The sequence below is a fragment of the Sander lucioperca genome, chromosome 9 (genome assembly GCF_008315115.2).
Source record: "Sander lucioperca isolate FBNREF2018 chromosome 9, SLUC_FBN_1.2, whole genome shotgun sequence".
Lineage (NCBI taxonomy): Eukaryota > Metazoa > Chordata > Actinopteri > Perciformes > Percidae > Sander > Sander lucioperca.
This window is the reverse complement of record NC_050181.1, coordinates 7373895-7395682: the sequence shown is the minus strand read 5'-3', so window position 1 is coordinate 7395682 and position 21788 is coordinate 7373895. Positions and strand designations below refer to the sequence as shown.

The 21788-nt window shown below is 40.7% G+C and overlaps 1 protein-coding gene across 1 annotated transcript in view; it reads left to right on the top strand.

Annotated features, from left to right (window-relative positions):
- The first annotated feature begins 581 nt into the window (after window positions 1-581).
- yes1 (YES proto-oncogene 1, Src family tyrosine kinase) overlaps window positions 582-21788 on the top strand; it is a 29776-nt gene continuing 8569 nt past the window's right edge. Inside the window, exons 1-7 of the mRNA XM_031293977.1 lie at window positions 582-965; window positions 13354-13644; window positions 14994-15093; window positions 16416-16514; window positions 17550-17653; window positions 18173-18322; window positions 19389-19544. Coding sequence (XP_031149837.1) covers window positions 13362-13644; window positions 14994-15093; window positions 16416-16514; window positions 17550-17653; window positions 18173-18322; window positions 19389-19544 — 892 coding nt within the window. The 5' untranslated portion in view covers window positions 582-965; window positions 13354-13361. The remainder of the gene's footprint in view (window positions 966-13353; window positions 13645-14993; window positions 15094-16415; window positions 16515-17549; window positions 17654-18172; window positions 18323-19388; window positions 19545-21788) is intronic.

Genomic DNA, 21788 nt, shown 5'->3' with positions numbered 1-21788 from the left:
TGTCCTCATTCTGAGCCAGTGAAGTCGGCCATATTGGGCACAAGGGGAAACAATTCAATAGGAGATGATGTGACGTTAAAGTGTTATCGGAAATAATACCACTTGCCGCCATGAACCTATAAAATAAGAAGCCTGAATTTTCTTAGTAACCTAAGTGCTAGAGATGACATTGGTGAAGTATAACTGAATTATTTTAGACAAATAATAAAAAGAAACATCAATTACAAAGCGTAGTACTTATGTTCTTTTTTATGTTTTATGTTCTTATGTTCTATGCCACTGCATTTCAAAGTATCCATGCACAAAGTAATGTATAGCCTACTAGAGCTGAATTGATCAGTTGACCAAGATTACACAGGCCTACTTCTATCTTCCATTTGCTGCAAAGTTTGGTTAAATTGGTCAACAGGTAAACATATACAACTGGTGACAGGGTTCACAAGTAGAGATTGCTTTGATTGCTTTGTTTTAAGGGATCACAAGCCAAAAAGGTTTGGAGCGTTTGTGTTAATCAGTCTTTAAGGATCAATTGAACTGGGAAACCTGGATGTACGCGTCTATTCTGAGTACCTGAACGCAGCATTATTGCTTCTTTGGCCTCGTCGGCACTAGTCCCAGCTATTGTTGTGTGTCTTTCAGGGCAACACTGACCCATCAGCAGGCGGTGATTTCTGGATTTTTAACTGTTTTCTTTGGCTCTTACTCCGCCATATTACGCTGCCTTTGTCAACGGGCGGTGTGTTCTCGTTTGAAAGGAATATCAAGGATCCCGGCGGAGGACTTTGGGTTGGTGAAGTAGTTAATCGGTATGGGACAGACGGAAGACTGAGATTCAACGTTAGAGACTGCTTCTCTCGGCTGTTTCCACTTCTTTACATCGTCGACGTGAAATAAAAACGTGGAGGGAGAAAAAGATCACAGGACGCATGTAGCCGAAGTACAACACTGCAAAGGGCGCTTTTAAGGTAAGAAGTGCCCGTCAAAAAAGTCGCATTTTGTCTTGGAAGTTAGTGAGTGAGCAGGGCCTGAGACACTTGGGAGAAAGTTGGGAAAAGAGATCAGGAGAGTTTTCTCGGTGTGTTACATTGTCATAAAAGTCTGTTTCATTGTTAATCCTGAACCAGGACTCTTTCGGATTATTTGCTTCTACCATTCGATGGGAGAAGAAAACAATGAGAAAAGACTCCCAACCCGTCCTGGACAATGCTAAATTGCTGCATTTGGACCGTTTTAGCCATGAAATAAACATAATAACAATTCATATATCTTTTTTGTAACTTGTATAGCCTCATTTCAATTGTGTTGTAGAGTTTCTTTCACATAACAAATTGTAACCACTTACTCCATTCGTTCTGCCTCGCCCAATCTCTATTTACTTTCACACAATCAGCTGCTGTAGGCCTCAGCTGTTATAGGCCTTTATTGCAAGACTATGCTGTGTTACAACAGACCTTCCAAAATGTCAAATCCTCTGTAATTTAAGCCTTTTGCAGTACTTTCCAAGTCTGTTCTTGCATGCTTTTATTGTGGTGGTGCAACTGTACTTTTGATTTACACACACACCACAAAATTCCAAATTCATGTGTGTAAGAAGATATAATTTACAGGAATGCTGTTGTAATGTAACTGGTGTGTGTGTGTGTGTGTGTGTGTGTGTGTGTGTTCATATCGTCACTGTCCCTGATTGTGCATGTGTCATGTGTGTGTTATGGGTGCTTATATACTCCGGTGCCACAGTAATCCTCCTCCACGGTAATCCCTCTGTTAGTACAGACCCAGTTGGCTGGACAGCCGTGTGTGTCTCTCTCTCTCTCTCACTCACACACACACACACACACACACACACACACACACACACACAAACACACAGCTGGAAAGGAGAGGGCTGTTGGCAGAGGAATGAGGAGCGCTAACAGGTGGTGCTGGCTGGGGTTCAGGAGACTTGAGTTTAACTGCAGTCATGAAGGATCCTCGCATACTCCTGAAGTGTCCTAATGGCACGAATGAGACTCTACAGTATCATCACAGTTTGCTGATTTGAAGCTTCCAAACAGTCACATGTTAGCAAACTGAACAAACCTAGATTCCAGATATCCTCAGTCACAATGTGGACACAGAACAAGAAGAGCAATTCTATTTTATAGCTTGAAGATGGCCCTTTCTCTCTCCCAGCTTCACTCCAGCCATTGACCGGCACAGCAGGTGGCCTCACTGGCATGAATGGAGTCGGAAGGAAGTTCCTCTCTGGAGGGGCCAGCCACCTCCACTCACTATGATTGGCAAAGATGGCAGGCTGCCCGAAGATACCGAGCTGCGCCTCAGAGAGTGTGCCAGGGCCATTACTGAGTTACGCTTCAGTAGCGGTTTGCAGACCTTGGAACCTCCTCATCTCTCTGTGATTGCGGCCAGTTTTTACAGAGCAAGTTTGGCAACTTAGCTTTCAGGCTTTTAGTGCAATGGATGTGTCTTTCATAGCATGAGCAAGTTCAGCTTGTGGACTTCAAATGCTGCTTTTTGTCTAAGACATGTTAAAAAAAGATGCTCAATAGTAACCTGATGGTCTTCTTGTAGTGCTGAAATGATCAATAGAAAACAACATTGTAGTGAGTGACTATTCAGTGGTTTCAGCTTCTCAAATTTGAGGATTGGCTGATTTTCTCTGGTTAATATCGTTGTACTTTGAAGACTTTTGGACATTGGTTTTGTTTGTCGGACAAAACAACATTTGAGGATTGTGTTACCTTTTGCTCTGTGAAATTGGGATGCATCTTTCACCAATTTCTTACATTTTACAGCCTAAATGATTTATCAGTAAAATGTTTTGTATGAACATTCTTTCAGTCCTGCTTTTTTCTCTAATAGGGTTGAGTATCATTAAAAAAAGCTTTGATACTACTGCTGATACAGTACTTGAGTTTCAGTACCGATCCCAAAATGGTACTGAAACTCTTGAGATATATATCTGGCCTTCCCTGCCAACATGACTTTTCTTCACCCTGTGGAGCAGTGATGTAGCGTGGCACTGTAGTACCATGCTACATCACAGCTGGGTGTGGTCACAGTACAACAGACCACACCTGACCAAACCCAGCTGGGATGTTGAATGTGGTCAGGGTTCAACATGAGGTTCAACAGACATGGCGGACGTTGAGACCGAAAATAGCCCTGCATTTAAATAAATAAATAAAAAAATGCAAGTGGCTGGGTTGGTGGGGGTGTGTTGCTTCAGGTACCAATCAGACGATGAGTGCAATGCAAAGGCACAGAGAGACACACTTTTATCTTTCGTTAAAAAGATTACGAGGTAAACAGGTGGTGTGCTTGCATGTTCTGATTGGTTGAGTGGCTTATTGTGCTTCAGAAAAAGTTGAGCTAGGTTCAGCGTTTTTCTGCACAACCGGAAAATCAGCAAAGTTGAACCTGGCAACGCAACATGACATCATCCAGCAAGGTGCTCATAAAATAGTTTCCAGCTTTGTAAAATCCTGCCTGTGAGTATTACAAAAATAGTGCAGTGTTTATAAGTCTGAGAAGCCTTTAAACACATTAATCTATTACTGCCACTGGACTTTCTTGATTGTATTTTATGTCTCATAGGTACCAACAAGCTCCCACCAATGTTTTTGGTCTGAATACTTGCTTATACCTTTCAACCCAAAGAGGCTAGTGCAGCTATGCAGCCATAGAGGAACTTTGTCTAAATAATCTTAGCACAAAAAGTAAGAAAATTTGTGTTTGGTAGATTATTTCTCTGTGGTAACAATGCTTTTTGGCAATAAATCTTATACCGTTGGAAAGCCTGTTTAGTTCCCTTTCAAATGGTGCCCCATTTGTAAGGAACATGCATTTGTGGGATGAGCAGCAGCGCTGAGTATGTGGGTTGCGCCCATGAAAAATTTGCCAAATCTTCTCTGCCAATGCCAAACAGCTTATTCTGCCATTGACTCGTTTGGTGGATTGGATGATTGAAGTTTGAAGAAACAAGACATATTGGCAATTTAACAATTTATTCATTTAACCAACAGGAGCCTCAGTAGTGTGTGGAAGAACCATACACAGCCACAACAGCCTGGCACCTCCTCCTCATGCTGGTCACCAGCCTGGTCACACACTGCTGTGGGATGGCATCCCATTCTTCAACCAGCATTTGTCGCAAGTCAGCCAATATGGTTGTGTTGGTCACTCTGGCACGAACAGCACGCCCCAGCTGATCCCTCAAGTGTTCAGTGGAGTTGAGGTCAGGACTGCTGGCAGGCCGTTCCATCCTCTCCACTCCCACATTCTGGAGGTAGTCTCTGATAAACCCCGCCCTGTGGGGGCGAGCGTTGTCATCTTGGAGGATAGAGTTCGGTCCCAGACTGTGGAGATATGGGATTGCCACTGGTTGCAGAATCTCATCTCTATATCTCTCTGCATTGATTGCCTCCAATGATGACAAGTGTGAGGGAGATGCCACCCCACACCATCACACTGCCTCCACCAAAAGGTGTTACTCTATCGGTGCAGCAATCAGCATAGCGTTCTCCGCGTCTTCTCCACACTTTGACCCTACGATCCAACTGCCATAGCAGAATCATCCAATCTACCAAACACCAAACAAGTCAATGGCAGAATAAGCTGTTTGGCATTGTCAGAGAAGATTTGGCAAATTTTTCATGGGCGCAACCCACATACTCAGCACCGCTGCTCATCCCACAAATGCATGTTCCTTACAAATGGGGTACCATTTGAAAAGGAACTAAACAGGCTTTCCAACAGTATAAGATTTATTGCCAAAAAGCATAGTTACCACAGAGAAATAATCTACCAAACACAAATTTTCGTGCTATGATTATAATGATAAAAAAACTAGCAAAGTTTTGATTTTAATCTAGACCTATCTGATCATAGAATACATAAAGAAGACCTTTACTGTTGGGTTCTTGCCAGTACCAAAAAGTATTGAAGTTTCATACCCATCCTTAGGCATGGGTATGAAAGTCAAACTGGACATTAATAATCGTGAAATATAGTTACTAAATATACAACCTTTTACGAGTGTGTCAGTTTTGTCCCAAGTGACTGCAAAGGTTACACAGGGCAGTGGCTCAAAGGTGGAAGAGCCTCTCCAAGAACACTCCGGATTTGCATCTTATCTGATTAGTTAGAATGGTTAACGACAGTTCAGAGCTGCGTCATGCTTGATCTGCTTGAATACACTACACGAACTGCATGGTAGTCAGCGATATCCTGTTTATACACACCTTCATTATCAGTAATAATATAGAGGGACTCTTGATGGAGTAAGTGGAGATTGGCTCATCAGTGTATAATGTGGGATTTTCCTTTCATTTAGGCCTACACTACTACCATGCTTTTCTATAATATTTCCACTGACTGTCAATTTTGTTTCTGTTTTGCACCCATTGTTTCCTCTTGGAATGCCAGGATTAAATGCTGAATTTTGTCCTAAGAGGGGTGTCAGTTCTTTGTACAATGCATGCCTGTAAAACTCTGAATAACTGGGTTATACAAATATATTAGACTCTCTTACAGATGTGAGTTGGCCCTAACCCATTTTGGTATACATTTACCTCAGTGGAAGGGCTGTGTTATACTAGAGAAGTGTTTCTTAAGATGTGTTGGTCGACCTCGTCAGTGTCAATTGTTTATTGTTTTTCCTTTGGATATTATTTAAATGTGGAGCTAAGAAAGCACATTTTCAGACAGTCTTACCTGGCAGACATTCATAATGCTGCACTTCATTGTTCATCGGGAAGGAACTTGTTTTGGTGGAAGATATGTATGTTCAAAAGTTGTTCAAAAGTCGTGCAACAGAACTTAGATTGGACAGGTAGTCTAGCTAGCTGTCTGGATTTACCCTGCAGAGCTCTGAGGAGCAGTTAACCATAGTCTTCATGAATTGACTGGAGTTTAAAATTCCAACACAAAGAAAGCGTAAGGTAACGGACATCCAGCCAAAAAGAAGGACATACGGCGAAATTTCCAGCGGCAATGGAAGTGGAAGGTCGTGGCTTTAGACTACCCGGCACAGACGCAGCGGCCACACACCCAATCTGAGATTCTGCGTTTACAAGACTTTTGCAATGGATGGGTCCCCTGATATTCTTGCTCATTCCCGGCAGAGATTACGCGCTCAGCGGAGCACACAGAGACCAAAAGCCTAGCAGAGAGAATGCACGGGCGGTGATGCAGAGTTGGGTGTGCGGTCTGCTAGCTCCATGGCTAAAGTCTGGGATGGTTTTGTGCAGCCAAGTCTCCGTTATCACCATTCATGTGGTAGTTGGTATCCGGCAGTCTCATGTCGCCCTGCTTGTTGACAAGAGAGCGGGCGTTGGCGAGTAAGATGCTGGGTACAGCAGGTTTATGCAGAGCCACTCTTGGCCTAGCCTGGATTCCCACTTACTTGCCTCGCTTCTGCTTCCTCATCCATCGCTGGCTCTTGGGCCCTGTGAGCTCCGCTGAGCGAGTAATCTCCGCCGAGATGGAGCTAGAGTGCAGGAAACCCTCCATTGCAACACAGGGCTCCAGACTAACTTTTTTTACTAGGAGCACAGTGGCCCCCCAACTGAAAATCTTAGGGATACAACCAGAAAATTTAGGGGCACACGCCGTAAATCAACATGCTAACCAAATAGTCACATTTCTACTAATTTCCACTGTATTACTAATAAATACTTTGATAATAGATGCAGAAATTACAATGTGCTGTTTCAAATTCAGTGTCACATTTTATTGTGCACTTTTGAAGATGCAACAACAAGGTAAACCGACAGCACCATCGCTGTCATGACAGTACAAGTATTTAAAAAAATATACCATACATTCAGAATAAAGTGCTTAGTAACCTTTCAGTCATTTCACAGTTAAAAACAATACTTAAGTTACTTACAGTGGCGTTGCTTTTTGATTTATTAACATGTCACGGCATACTCTATGCTTGAGGCTAAGATTATGTTCAACCCTTTGTCCCTTAAATGCAGAATCTCAACTACATTTTGGAGGACATTGCAATTGTATAATTGTCTAACTGTACCCAATCTTTGAACAGTATCATAATCATGCAATTCTTGCACAATGTGAAATTTTGCCCCCTATTTTTTAATAAAGTTTTAATAAATGCTAAAAAGCAATTTACATTTGGTCATTAAATCCCTTGACCCTCATCTGTGTTCCCTTGGAGCCACCAAAAGCACAACACATTTCTTCCAGCTAATCTCGTTGCCTATATAACAGGGCATTCATTCAGGAAACCTTCTGAGAGAGGAAACAATAATATGCCTGTAATTTGATTTGCTGTGGGGTCGATTTGAGCTGTCATTCGTTTTGGAAAATCTTTCACACAAGAATGATCATTCACTCTTATTTCTCAGTTTTTCATGGACAGTTTTTCTTTCCCAGGACTAAAACATGTCATTTGAAGACATTTAAATCTAAATGAAATACTCAATACTAGAGGATAGACCAGGACTGGGGGTGGTGGATACAAACTGAGGAATCCCATGCTAAAAATGTGTGCCCTCGACATTCTGTTAGGTTGTTTGCATAAAGTAGTCTGTTAATGTCTACAGAGGCATCTGGTTGTTTCGAATATTTAATTGGAGCACTTGGTTTGATTGATTGTTGGGATTTCTGGCTCCACAAATGTAAGAACTGTGTGTCTGTGCCCTGATAAGCATTTGTGCTGCTCAGTGTTAGCATGTGTATAGGATTGTATAGTTCAGGGGATTGTGAGTGTGCTGTGCTCTGTGGGGGGAGCACCACAAGGTACTTTCTCTTTGTCCATAACAAAAGGTAGATGAGACTGACAAAAGAATAAATCGAAAGGCTTTCTTTGGAGAGGTGGCCTTTTCTCTTCTTCTCAGAGCACAATTCTCCATAGGTGGTTTTAAAGTGGGAAAGTACATTTGTTATTTAAAATGGTAAATTTAAAATACTTTAGAAAGAACTTTACTAGAACCTAAAGAATTGAGGTCATTTAAAAAGAAGACTTCGCTGATTTAGGGATTTTGGAATCGGGTATGGACTCGATTTTAGAATCAGGAGGACAGTCATTCAGTCGCCTTTTATTTATGCGCCCTAGTTCTTAAAGCTTTAGCAGTTTTGGTCTCTCTAGATACAAGAAAAGTGAGTTATTTCATTAAAAACCAATAACTTCTAATTGCTTTCTATTGATGGAGTCCTTTTTGAGTTTTTAATAAATCACAATTTTGATATTTGATTTTGATATGATCACTGAAATGACATTACTGTTAACTGACGAAAGGTTTTAAGGCCCTGACACACCAGCCAGACGGGCCGACCGTCGGCAGAAAAGCCAGTCGGACTGATCAGTCGGGTCCCGAGGTCCAAAAAAATGCCTCAGAACACACTGAGGCAACGCCGACTTGAGCGTACGCTCTGCGCGTGCGCGAAACGTAATACGTCTCCATAGCAGCAGGCGGCGTTGCTCTGTATTGTTTCCATTAACAGTCTGATTATTTACCAGAAAATGAAGACCGGCAGCTGATTGGATGAACGCGTCACGTGGTTCTTTTTTCTCCGGAAATTCACAGACAGACTGTCATGGCGGCTTGTTCAGAATACAATCTCATATTGTACTAAAATAGTTCACCGAAACGTGTTTCTGAAAACATTTTAAGCGAGAAATAAGCCATGCAGTTTCTGAATCTGTCTTCATTTCAAATTGACAAAGGTCAGTTTAAAAGATTTTCGTCAGATTTTGAGCGGCTCATCCGCTCCCCATTTCCGGGTGAGTCCCGACTGCCCTGTCCCCGACTGAACATGTCGGGTCGGCCCAAATGAAGGCCGACGGCTCCTCGGACGGCCGACGGCACGGGACACACGGAACAGACTCGAGTCACGGACCTCGCCAGACGGCCCGACGCCCGATTATCGGGCTGGTGTGTCTTCTCTCTTAAAAGCTTCTGCTCATTCACACCTGAAGAGTTTTGAAGTTGTACAGACACTGATCAAAATCAAGTCAAATGCTTGGTTGGTTGGCTTCATTTTAAAGCAGATATTCAACATAATATTAAAGTTATGCCCACTCAGTTGCTGGTTGACACAGAATCTGTGTAGTTAAAGTCATCACCATGATGTGTGGTTAAATCAGGATTAGCTGGAGTGTTTGTTTCCAGGACCAGCAGTGGATTTAAACCATTCATACCCTCTTTAAACTACACGGATACTCTTACACCTTGTTTTTCTTCCAGGTCAGCCATTCTTTTTCTGTAGCATAAACTTTAGGGTCAGGCACTAAGTGTTTTGGACATTTGGAAAGGTATTGGTTGACATGTGCGACAGGATAAGGTCAGAAGTGGTGGTTGTGTTTATGTTGGCTTCTGCTCTGATGTCAGTGCTTTCTACTATGACGTTGGTTTAGTTTGGCCTACCTAGAGATATTGCACAATACACTTAACACCAGGACATTCAAAGCACTTGACCTAGGCTGCAACTAGAGAGATACAACTTTGTTAATCCCGAAGGAAATTCTTGTGCCAGAGTTTGCCCAAAAATTAGAACATAAGAATAAAAACAATAGGGTAACTAGAGCTGGCTATCGGCACTTGATACCTTTTTAAGGTATTGACCGAAATAACCCAGTACCAAGTAGTATCAACTTCTCCAGTCAAATAATACCTGCATTTGATCTAGAAGAAAAAAAACTATTTGTATGGTTTTGCTCGCAGTCAGTCATTGCAAGCGTTCTTTGATTTAATGCGTGTGATTAGCCATACTAATTACTAATCATTGGGTCTGTAAAATGTCAAATGTCAAAACTAGTGAAAAAAGCTCATTACAATTTCTGTAAGTGACATCTTCTAATTGCTTGTTATGTCTAACATTTCAAAACCCTCAAAATATTGAGTTATTATTACATAAGACCGCAGCAAATCCCCACAATGAACAGCTGGAACTAAGAAATGTTCATTCATTTTATGGCCAAGCTCTACTTGGGAGAACGTTAAAAGATTTGGTAAACTACTTTGACATTTCTTTGAAAGAAAAAGAGTCTTCACTGTTGTCTGCTTCCCATCCAGACGCTTTCCTGGCATGTTTTCTCAGCTTTTGTATACATTTCCTGTACTAAAATCAGAATGAGCACCTATAAAATCTTAGCTATGCCTTATATATTTTGTTGATCAAGATATAGAGAAGCCAGAGAACTAAGAAATTTCATCAATCTATATTAGTCATTTTGCACAAACTGCATTGCTCTTTCCAGCAGTATAAGTGTTTCTCTGTCTTACAAAACTGCCGACATGTTTCACGATGCATGAACCAACATTAACAAATTGCCAGGGCAATTCATATCGCCATGCTCACAAGGCTCCCATGCTGTTGAAACCAGCTGTTATTGCTTATCCTGTTTGTGGTAACAATCCTATGGAGAGTGTCTGGTTTCCGAAAAAGGCCATCATTTGTCTAAATGGACTAAATAGTTGGCCAATTTACACAAGTTGGACTGACTGACTGTACTTGTATTTGTTCAAAGTAATATAATTTCATATTCACCCACTTCGCTTACATTTTGTATTTGGCATGTAAGAAGTGTTTAATGTAAAAGATGTTGCTGTCTGCTTATCATGGAGATAAATAAAAAAAATACTAATAGTGACTGACTGTGAACAACTACACAATGAATAAAAACATGTCAGCTGAGTCATTAGTCATTTGCTTTTTAAACGATGAAACAACTGTGCAGCATCAGTCTATCTCTCAATCGGTTTTCTTGAATGATAATTCATCTCCATCCATCCTTCTCACCCCGTCATTCATCATACTGTTTATTTCAACTGCCTCAGCATTGGCTTTCAGTCGATACTGTTTGTTCATGGGAGGAAGTCAATAGACCATCCATCTCAAATAAGTATATCCATACATTGATTGTTGACCCTCATCAGGTTTAGTTGTAGCACTGCCCTTTACAGGCCATGGCTGTTCTTCCAGCAGAGACTGAAAAAGCTACTTTCTTCACCAGGGGATTATGTCTTAGTTTGAACTGCCAAATCAATACATCCTTTACAATTCATAGAGGGAGGGAGTCTGTATTGGAAATCTCAGTCCAGAAGACAAAATCACTGAACACACCAACACATCAACAAGTAGCTCACACATTGAGCAAGTACAACAAAAAGCTCTCTGAAATATGTTTTACTTAGGCAGAATATAAATACCTGTAACGCGTCCACACAGGTGTAGTCAATTAAAATTAAAATAAAATGAAAAGTAATGACGTTGCCTAAAGATGTCAATGTTCTCAAACCATGTGACAAAATCAAGCAAAAACTAAATATGCAGATGCACTCAAACATCCAACAACATCCAATATGTGCACATGGAATATGCATATGTCTCAAGATAACAAATTGAAAATAAAGCTAAAAACCAAAACACAAGGCTTATTAGACTGTGTTGAAACTTTATAATTCACAGAAATATGGACACATTCTCTCTCTCACACACACACACACACACACACACACACACACACACACACACACACACACACACACACACACACACACACATTTACCTGCATTGTGTATGGGTTAAAGCCTTTTAAAGCATAGCCACTGTGAGCCACTGGGGCCGAAAGGCTGCCCTCTGTATTCTGCTTGCCTTGCCTTTTGTTTTCTGTCTTGGCTTTGTTGGCCTTCCATCTGAATGACAGGAGCACACACCTCTGCTACTGTTACCAATGCCAATATGTGACCTGGATACCATGTCACTGACAGGTTTTTAAAACTATGTCATAACAATTTACAAATGCCAGCATATGAGTCATTGAGAGTGGATCAGTCTTGGGCTGAAGTGTCCATCTGTTATACACTGGAAGCTTGTTTTATTGTGTACAGTTGGAAAGACACACATATGCACAGAACCACTTGACAAAGAGGCCAAAGGTTACAGAGAAATCAATCGTTTTTTTCTCTCCTTTTGTTTATGGAAGTCATTTGGTCTTTGTCCTTGATGTAGCACGCACGCACGCACGCACGCACACAGAGAGAGAGAGTCTCATATATCAGTAAGCTCAGGAGGAGAAAGCACCAACTCTTAACACCGAAGGGCTTTTTGCCCCTCATAAATCTGTGTCACTGATAGTGTGATCACAGGGGAGAGTTGAATTGGCCATAGGCTGTAACAGGATCTAGCTTGACAGGCTTTTGTGGGGACTTGTGAAGTCATGTGAGGTCATTCAGTGGCATCCAGTCTTTGTTTTCTGGATGGGAGAGTTATGTCAAGACCTCCTAAAAAAGCTCCAGGCCAGTATGTACAATATCATAATTATTTCTCTCCATTTGTGACACAAGCTCAGCCCCCATGACAAAGCATGAGCTCACGACGTTTAGGTTCTGTTACTAACGTACACGAGTTTACACATTTGAACATTTTAAACATGTTCAATTTTTACAAATGGAATCAGCACTGTCTACATCACATAGCAAGATAATTAATGATTTAAACCTAACGGTAAACAAACTGCAAAATAGTTTGGTCACTCTTCTGAAGTTCGTTTTATCCAGATCTTTAAGGGTCCTTGTTGCCCATGGATCTCGATCCACCATCTTTTGTAAACTAACTCCATTTTTTGTGCCCTTTATAATACCAAATTGCACTATAAAATAGCAAATAACCCATTTTTTGGGCTATCTTTCTCTGTATTTGTTCAGCAACATAAAGAAACAATATATCATTTGTGTTGTTACAGGATTTTGCAGGCTACCTAGTGACACCACTAGAATCATAGTCTACCTGGCATTCATTGTGTTGAAGTCATTGTTCAATACTACAAAAAAACTGCGTATGTTGGTATACGTAGTGTGTGGTGTCACGTTTCAATCATCCGTTTTAGCCACCTTTTACAAATCTTGTATCAAAATCTCCAAATTAAATCCAGTTCTTCTATCCACCTACAAGAGTCAGCCAGTTGCATTCACAATATTAGCAGTGAGCCCCTCATTGTTTCCCATTCACAAATATTTCTGGCAGATTTTTGCTGTATGAATTATCATCCTGCTTGATTTGCATGCATTTTGGTGGTTCGGCAAGTGGTTCACCCTGCATTCACAGTTTGTAGTTTTGGTCTTAAATGTGTATCTAATCACTTCCAGAGAAGTTTTGTATGTTAGGTTGCATTTACAGTTGGGTTTTTATACAGTCCATCACAATCCATAACCCAGAACTTGTGTTAAAGTTACATTAATTTCATTAACAGCAGCAATAATCTAAGATGTGTGACAGTAGACACTTCACATGGCTTAATCAATGTAAATGCAACCAAACTCAAACTGTAATTTGAAGATCAAACTCCAGTTGATCCAATCTTCCTTTTCCTTCTCCCCGCAGGCTTGACGATGGGTTGCGTCAGGAGTAAAGAGGACAAGGGGCCGGCGCTGAAGTACCGACCCGACAACCCCAATGCCACGCAGATCAATGCCCACCTGGGCCACTACGGGCCTGACCCCACCCTGATGGGTCATTCACCAGCTATGAAGACACACAACAACAGCTACAACAGTCATGCTGCCGCCCTCACGCCCTTCGGTGGGGCGTCTTCAGTCATGACGCCCTTTGGCGGGGCCTCCACCTCCTTCACCTCTGTGGCTGTGAGCAGTCCCTTCCCTGGTGTCATCACAGGTCAGTTTGTGGAGAAGATTTAAGCTTTCAGAGGGAGACAGATGGGACCAGGAACAAGGGAAGAATGAAAAAGCGGATTTTAATAGAACCCAATACTTTTGAAACATTTCCATCTGCCATTACCAACTTTTCATTCTGTTGTCAAGATGTGTACAACTTTAGAATAAACTCACTGAGCATTTGTCATGCACAGGACCTTATGAGCAGCAGATGTTATGCAAATTAGACATTTGAAATGAATCAAGGCCAAGGAGAAACCCCAAATAGGTCTGTAATATGGGAAACAATGCAGTGGGCATTGCGTCTCTGGAGCCAAAGAAAACAATTAGATGCACTGAATGCAATGGATTTAGTCATGCACACGTTTTTATTTTCAACTATAGTTTGCTTCAAAAGGCTTTTTGATAATGGAATTGTTGGTGATGAAATGACTCTTGGTGACACGACAAGTGACCAAGAGTCATTCCCATTTCAGGTGGTTAATACATCATAGATTGGATGGGTAAATTATGCAATGAACAACAAAGAATAATGTTTTCTTCCAAAGCACACACACTCAGGCACACACACTTCCCTCAGTCCCTGTCTCGCTCTCTCTGGACTGACACTTGCTGTAGATCTAATCCTGCCCGTTCAATTTCCTCCTCAAGATAAACATATCAGGGTCCTGTTGTCTCTCTGCACTCTTTCACGTCAGATCACAAAGAAATCAACTGTTTCATAATATATAAGAGATTTTATTTATATATATATATATATATATATATATATATATATATATATATATATATATATATATATATATATATATATATATATTAGAGATCAAGTGACATCAATTTGATTCACTGACTTGATGTGATACCATGGCGTTTGACAATTGTGAGAGGAATATCCTATTTTCCCTCGTGTGTTCTTAAATAAATCAAAGTTAAGTGCTGGTTGTATTTTTAATCCAGGCTCTGAGGTGCAGGAAGTGGGATATTTCAAAATGATGATAATATAATGATGATAATAATAAAGAGGTAGTAGTTGTATTTTTGTTGTATTTTTTTGATACAGTCGTGAATTGTATTAGCGTAGTTGTTTATCATTTTGTTTGCTCAACTCGACGAGACCTTGACTCAAGTATGAAATATTGTAAAAGGAAAACAGTAGGAAAATCAAAATGAGCATTTTGTCTTCTTTATTTGAAGGTCAAAACTTGATGGTGCTGTTTTCATTTGTTGTGCAACATTTTCAGAGTAAAATTAAAAAAGGCTTGATTAAAGAAATCTGACAGCGGCTCTGGGATTAACTAGCTATCGTATATATGCACTCCTCTAACGCTTAGTTTCTCTTGCTTGCAGGTGGTGTTACATTTTTCGTAGCGCTGTACGACTATGAAGCGAGGACGTCGGATGATCTGTCATTCAAAAAAGGGGATCGTTTCCAGATTATCAACAACACGTGAGTACATTTGCTTTTTACACTGGCAAACTCCTTGTGCGTGTGTGCATGCATGCGTGTGTGTAATCCCTCATTGTATTCAGGTCTGATATTAAGGCAGAAATCTGTCTGGGTTAATGGGTTCCTCTAATGGGCCATCTGTTTAGTCCCCATCGCTTTTCTCCCGCCATAGATCATTCCTCTAGTTCAGGGTTTTGCATTTGGGTTGCAGTGTAAAACATATTCCCTTCCCTTATTTAGTAAAATACAAGCAATGCACATCATAAAATAGATTAATGTGTTGCCAACATTTACAGAATTTGACATCAACAGTTCACTGAAAATATGGCTGAAGGTCAAAGTCATTACATTTTTATGGAATCAGTTAGTTTTTCTCCATCATTGCTTATTAACTTTAATTTCCCTCTTTAAGAGAATACTGCTGTAAACAACAACAAACAAATCCGAAACTTTTTTTTTTTGGTACTCCTATCCACAAAATACAATAAGTATAGTGTGCCATTTCTTGCCACAAGAACAGAAATGAAGGCAATAACAATAAATTATAATGAAAAGGGAAATGTCTTTCCGACAGTGATACTCAACATACAGCCCAAGGGAGCTGCCGGGTGGCTTATTTAACAATAAAAATAAATTGATTCACAATGGGAAGTAAGGTGATAGACTGCATAAAAATAAGAGCTTGTTTATTACAAAAAAGTGCCAAGTGAATTTTTCTATTGGCCTTATGTTCCTGAAAGTTTGAAACAGTGGAAATAGAGCCCATATCACAAGACGTTTTTGAGCACCTTTTTTTTACCACTGTGCCAGATATCTATAAGCATTTATCATCATTTTCTATTTCAATTCATTTACAATTACTTGACATCAGTGGGGGAAAGTAACATTTACTCAAGTACTTTAGTTAAGTACATTTTGAAGTGCTTGTACTTTACGTGACAATTTAAATTTTCCAGCTGTAGTTACTAGATACTTTAAGATGTTGCATTAAAGCCCCTTGCCAGGCTTATAAAATGCCTATTATATAGCCCAAAGAGAAGAAAAAAAAATATTTCACTTGTAACAGTGTTTTAACATTGTGGTATTAGTCCTTTTTACTTGAAGGATCTAAATATTTCTTCCTCCACTGCTTACAAACCACTACCCCGATGTGATGACTTAGATTCCTGACGTGGTTGAATGACGCGTAATACGACCTTGTTACTTTTCTGTCTTTTTATACTTTTATACCTGCAGTATTCTTTTTAGAGTAGGTGTATTTTTTTTTCTTTTTTCAATCGTGTCTTTGTGTGTTTCTGATTTCTAACTTGCTCTCTATTCAGGGAAGGCGACTGGTGGGAGGCTCGCTCCATCAACACCGGACAGAAAGGTTACATTCCCAGTAACTACGTGGCTCCAGCCGACTCCATACAGGCTGAAGAGTAAGAGCTCACCTATCGTTTTCTTGTTTCACTTTTATTTTCTCCTTTTACATTCCTTTCCTGTTTCTCACCCTGTTCAGTTAGTTCTCTTCTGATTATGAAGACATCATGTGGCTGGGCGGTCACACATTGTGACTAACCCATCATGTACCAACAAGTCTAAACAATGGAGCCCTGTATTGTCGGTGGCCTCCTCATTGCTGTTCATCCAGTGTGACAGGAACGTTAGGGGACTGCGCTGCTTTTAAACAGTTGTGGCCTGGTTTCTCATTGGCTGACAGCCAGTTTACTAATAGTAGATGTTTTAAGCTACTAAAAACAATGATATAAACCAGCTAGCTATCTTTGCCTTTGGTCTAATAGAGTGAGTACAAGTGATCAACAGTGTTCAGAATTTTTGGTTCCCTCTCAGTTTGATCTGGGGAAAAGAAATGTCCCTGTCAGGTGAGACAATTCAACATGTAAGAACTTGTAACGATGTCTTGAAAATGACTACTACTCTTCTTCTAAATTCTTACTACTACTGAAAAAAAAAGGCAGAAAAGCTGGATTTTAAGATTGTTTACAGCCGCAAGCTAATGTTCCTTTTTATTCATAGTAGTACTAGCCCTTATATGTAATGGAACAAGCTGAAGACGTTTGGCTTGGAGCAGAGTTAATAATAAGCTGTAATTATCATAGCATGGTCTAAATTATTTTGACTTAAATGAGACTTTAAGCTATTTAATTGCCTCTGTCTGACTTTGAAGGTAACCACATATGAATCACATATACAGATTCCTGATGTTAACTGACTAACATCAAATATGTTTTATTTTCCTGTTCATCTGTTTTTGATGTTTAACTTGACGATTTAACAGACAGGATTTATATGATTCCTATAAAGCCAGAGAATTTCCAAATAACCAACATCTAAATATATCACACCACCAGTGCTATATTCCTATTACATGAATAAGAAAATCCTACGTGTCCAGTATATCGCATTGAGAGCTCCTCCTGTGTCTGACTATCTGACTGTCTCTCTTCGTGCAGATGGTACTTTGGTAAAATGGGCCGCAAAGACGCTGAGCGTCTCTTATTGCTTCCAGGGAACCAGCGGGGCACTTTCTTAGCACGAGAGAGTGAGACGACCAAAGGTAAAAGCATTTATTTCTTGAAAGCAAGACTGTAATGATAATTATGCTGTTTTGATTCAGGAGGAAAATGATGAAAGCTTTTTTTCTTTTATTTGTGCTTGTGCGAGCCGTGGATTTGGTTTTATTGCAGCCATATGTTCATTTTAATGGAAGAAAACTAACCTAAATGTAGGTTAGAAGTTCAGTGTATTTTTATATTTATCTGTTATGTAGAATAAAAGTCTGAGATGCATTGCAGATTTTTTTTTTTTTTTTTTTTTTAAGATTATTTTTTGGGGCTTTTCCGCCTTTAATTGATAAAACAGCTAGGTGAGAAAGGGGAGAGAGAGGGGGAAGTCATGCAGGAATTCGTCACAGGTCGGACTCAAACCCTGGACCTCTGCGTCAAGGCATAAGCCTCTCAGTATGTGTGCGCCTGCTCTACCCACTGATCCAACCCAGCCACAGATGCATTGCAGATTTAAGTGAGTTCCGGTTGCTATGAACCACAATCTAACTTACTTTCTGTGGATCTTAAAGGTGCCTACTCTCTGTCTATCCGGGACTGGGATGAGGTGAAGGGAGACAACGTTAAACACTACAAGATCCGAAAGCTGGACAACGGTGGTTATTACATCACCACTCGGGCCCAGTTTGAGGCACTGCAGAAGCTGGTGAAACACTACACAGGTATGCAGCCCGTCCACCAAATTCTCATGTAGGAAGCTTTTAGACAAATTGTTGTTTACAACTGGACAGCTGCTCTCACTTGGAGCAAGCGTTTTTTCTTCTTTTTTGACTCATGTTTGGAGTGTGTATTCTGGACAAACATGCCAATGGTTATTATAGTCATTTTGGGATACAGAGGGGCTTTTGTTTTTTTTTCTTGATGGTGATTCTGAAGCATTGCTCTAACTGACACAGTCGCAGCTCAGCAGCAATCATGACAAAGTCCCCAAAAAAGCCAAACCATGTGAGACTTAAGCCAAAAGAGACATGAATATAAAACATGCTGTAATCTCCACAATATTGATAGGCAGGCAGCTGTTCCTAAAAAACCAAGAGGATGTGTATGTGAGTCTGTAGCATTTGTTTTTACGTCTTGTGTTGTTAACCCTGCCCGGCTCACGTCCACATAATTCATGTAATTCACTAACTGCAGTGCTCTTTATAATTGACTCATTTGTATTTCTCTAAGTGTAGCAATTTAAACAACCAGACAGATGTCAACAATAACTAAGAAGTCACACATAAAAAGTTTTATAGCCATTACCTGTTCGGTGGCTTGAATGTAACATGCTGGTTTCCCACCGTGTCGCCCTTTCTGTGTGCAGAATACCGATGCTACATGTTGTCAGCTGCATTAGGCTCTCACTGTGCCTGAAAAGGCTTCAACACCAAAACAGCCCCTTGATCTTTTTGCTTTCTTGCTGCAATTAAAATTAAATTAAGTTCACACGGTTCATGTCACTATGGTGAAATTACAGATTTGATTATTTCTGGAACAGGGCATAACAAAAAACGATTATTCTGTGAGGAATGACTGTGGAAATGAGGGGTCGAGGGTTCTGTCCGTTTGCTTCATTGTGGTTTGATTGTATGTTGTATGATGTTTGTTGGTGTTGTCATATGGCAACATGGTATTTTATTCATCACGTTGCACTCCATTTACTGTAGCATGGCTACTTTTTTTAAAGCTCATTCTCTTTCTGTTCCTCCCGCCTCTGTGTTTCTTTACATGTCTGTTCCTGTCCAGAACATGCAGATGGTCTGTGCTACAGGCTGACAACTGTGTGCCCCACAGTGAAGCCTCAGACTCAGGGACTAGCTAAGGATGCTTGGGAAATCCCGCGAGAGTCCCTCCGACTGGAGCTCAAACTTGGCCAGGGCTGCTTCGGAGAAGTCTGGATGGGTAAGCGAGCGATACGGCAGTATATGTTTCAAAAACACACACGCATGCATATTATCTTGTGAAGTGGTTTATGAATGAACCATGGCGCTACAGAACCCACTCCTAACAAATGTTTCTATCATTTATTTTTTTTGTGGTTTTTGGTGCCTGGTCACACCAGAAAGCAGTATTCATTTGCACACTTTCCCTTACTTTCTTTTTTGATACAGAGGAGTTATCAGCACTTTTACGTTTCTCCGCCATGTTTCGTTCATAAAATAGTGATGCTGTGGCGGCAGGAAAAACGAGGATGATAGCAGCTAGCAGCTGACCTGATGACAGCAAGGGTCCCAGGTTAAGAGGTCCCGGAGGTGTGGCCTACTAAGTAGCCTGCCTACAAGTTTAAGCGAGAACAAAAATATATAGTTTTTATACAGACTTTTGTATACATTATATAGTCTAGTGTATTATCATAATTTGTTTAACATGTGCAAATATTTTTTTTTTTTTTACCTTAACCTCAAACTAGATAAAGACTTGCGCCCCCCCCCCTGTGATTTTTGCCGCCCCCCTTAGGGTTCCCCGGACCCCAGGTTGGGAACCACTGCTCTAAGCGATGTTGGGTGATGTCACTTCTTGTTGATGTTCAAAGTATTTTCAAACAAAACGGAGGCTAGCTAGCCCCTCCCTCCTCCTCCTCATCCCGTCCCCTCCCTCTCCCTTCCGCGCACTAACCCCCCAACCCCCACCCCCAAATCATTCTTGTCGGTTATTGGCTGAAACACTGTTTATATTTTGTGGTGCAGGTTAGCCAGTTTGTTTTTGTTGGTGTTTGTGGAGCCTGGGCTGTCTACAGAGACTGTGTTTTTTTTACAGTGTGTTCAGGGGACAGGCAGCTCGTGGATAGTGAGGAGATGTTTGCTGTGTGTGACAAAAAATGTCACCTAAAAAACGCGTGACATCGCTTAGAGCACCTTTAACGGCTGACTGCACACTATGCTGCATCTTTGTAAGTCCATTTATACTCTAGCCGAGCAGGATTGGACGATTATTTTCATCAGCGATTAAGCTGCAGAATTCTTTCTTGTTTAATTAATAATTTTTTTTGGTCTATCTAATGCCTTAAAGGTCTTTAGGATTCCTGTTTGAGTTCCTCTGTTAATTCCACAAAAACAGAAAATGAAAGAGTCTCTGCTGTGAAATTCAATCCTTACAGAGTAAAATCTGCATGAAGAGGATGAATCATATTTGTGTGAAATCTGTCAGCAAAACTTAGTATATGGAAGCCTTATGTCGTCATGCCAGGATGCACTGGGATGAGTCCACGGCCTTCCTGTGTCAGCATCACATGCATGCACGAATACACTGTAGTATTTGTTTGACGCAAACACTGATCATGAATTAGTAAAGAATATAAACAACTTCATGGACGTCATATACTCACACGGCCATTAAGGCTTACATACAGAGACAAAGCATCCACTGTACATTATTTATAACTGATGTAATTTTAATGTAAAACAACTCAGAAGCAGTAAATGCATAGGTATATATAAACTGAGTTATTTTATAGAATTATTAATTTTTGCTTAAAGTTGAGTGGGACTGACCTTGGTAAAGAGCTTGTCTTGCTGCCTCACTGGCCCAAATACTGATGTAAATGCTGATTGCAGTTGGTACACACACACACACACACACACACACACACACACACACAGCTCTGTAATCACAGGTCACCTCCTACGCTTCAGTTCCCTGGCCTGCATGTGAGACGGGGGCTTTTGAGTGAACACGACTCTCTTCTTTCATCACTCAGTCTTTCATTAAGCCTGGCCTGCAGCAAGCCTCGACCTGCAATCCTCTGCTGTGCAATCCCTCCCTCTCTCTCCCTGCACTGTTCATTCTTGATGGTTTTTCTGCGCAGCTACAACTTTTTTTTAAATCCCATTCATGTATTTGTTCAACTTTTATTTTAATTTTTTTTTAAACGTATTGCTGTTGGCTTGTGCTAGTTGACCTCGGTTCTTTTATGTTCTCGCCACCTCACATTATTATTATTAGATATGATCATTGCCCTACTTTGTCCTCCAGCTTGTGTGTGCGTGTAGTTTGTTCAGTGTGATTCATTTATGAAGGTCAGACTTATGACGGAAGCAGTAGATCTCCTGCCTCAGCTCATTGAATGCAAGCAGTGCGTGAGTAAGTGGCTCTCAACCAGGAAGTGGCTGATTATTTTAGCTGTCGTGTTCTTTCTCTCCTGAGCTG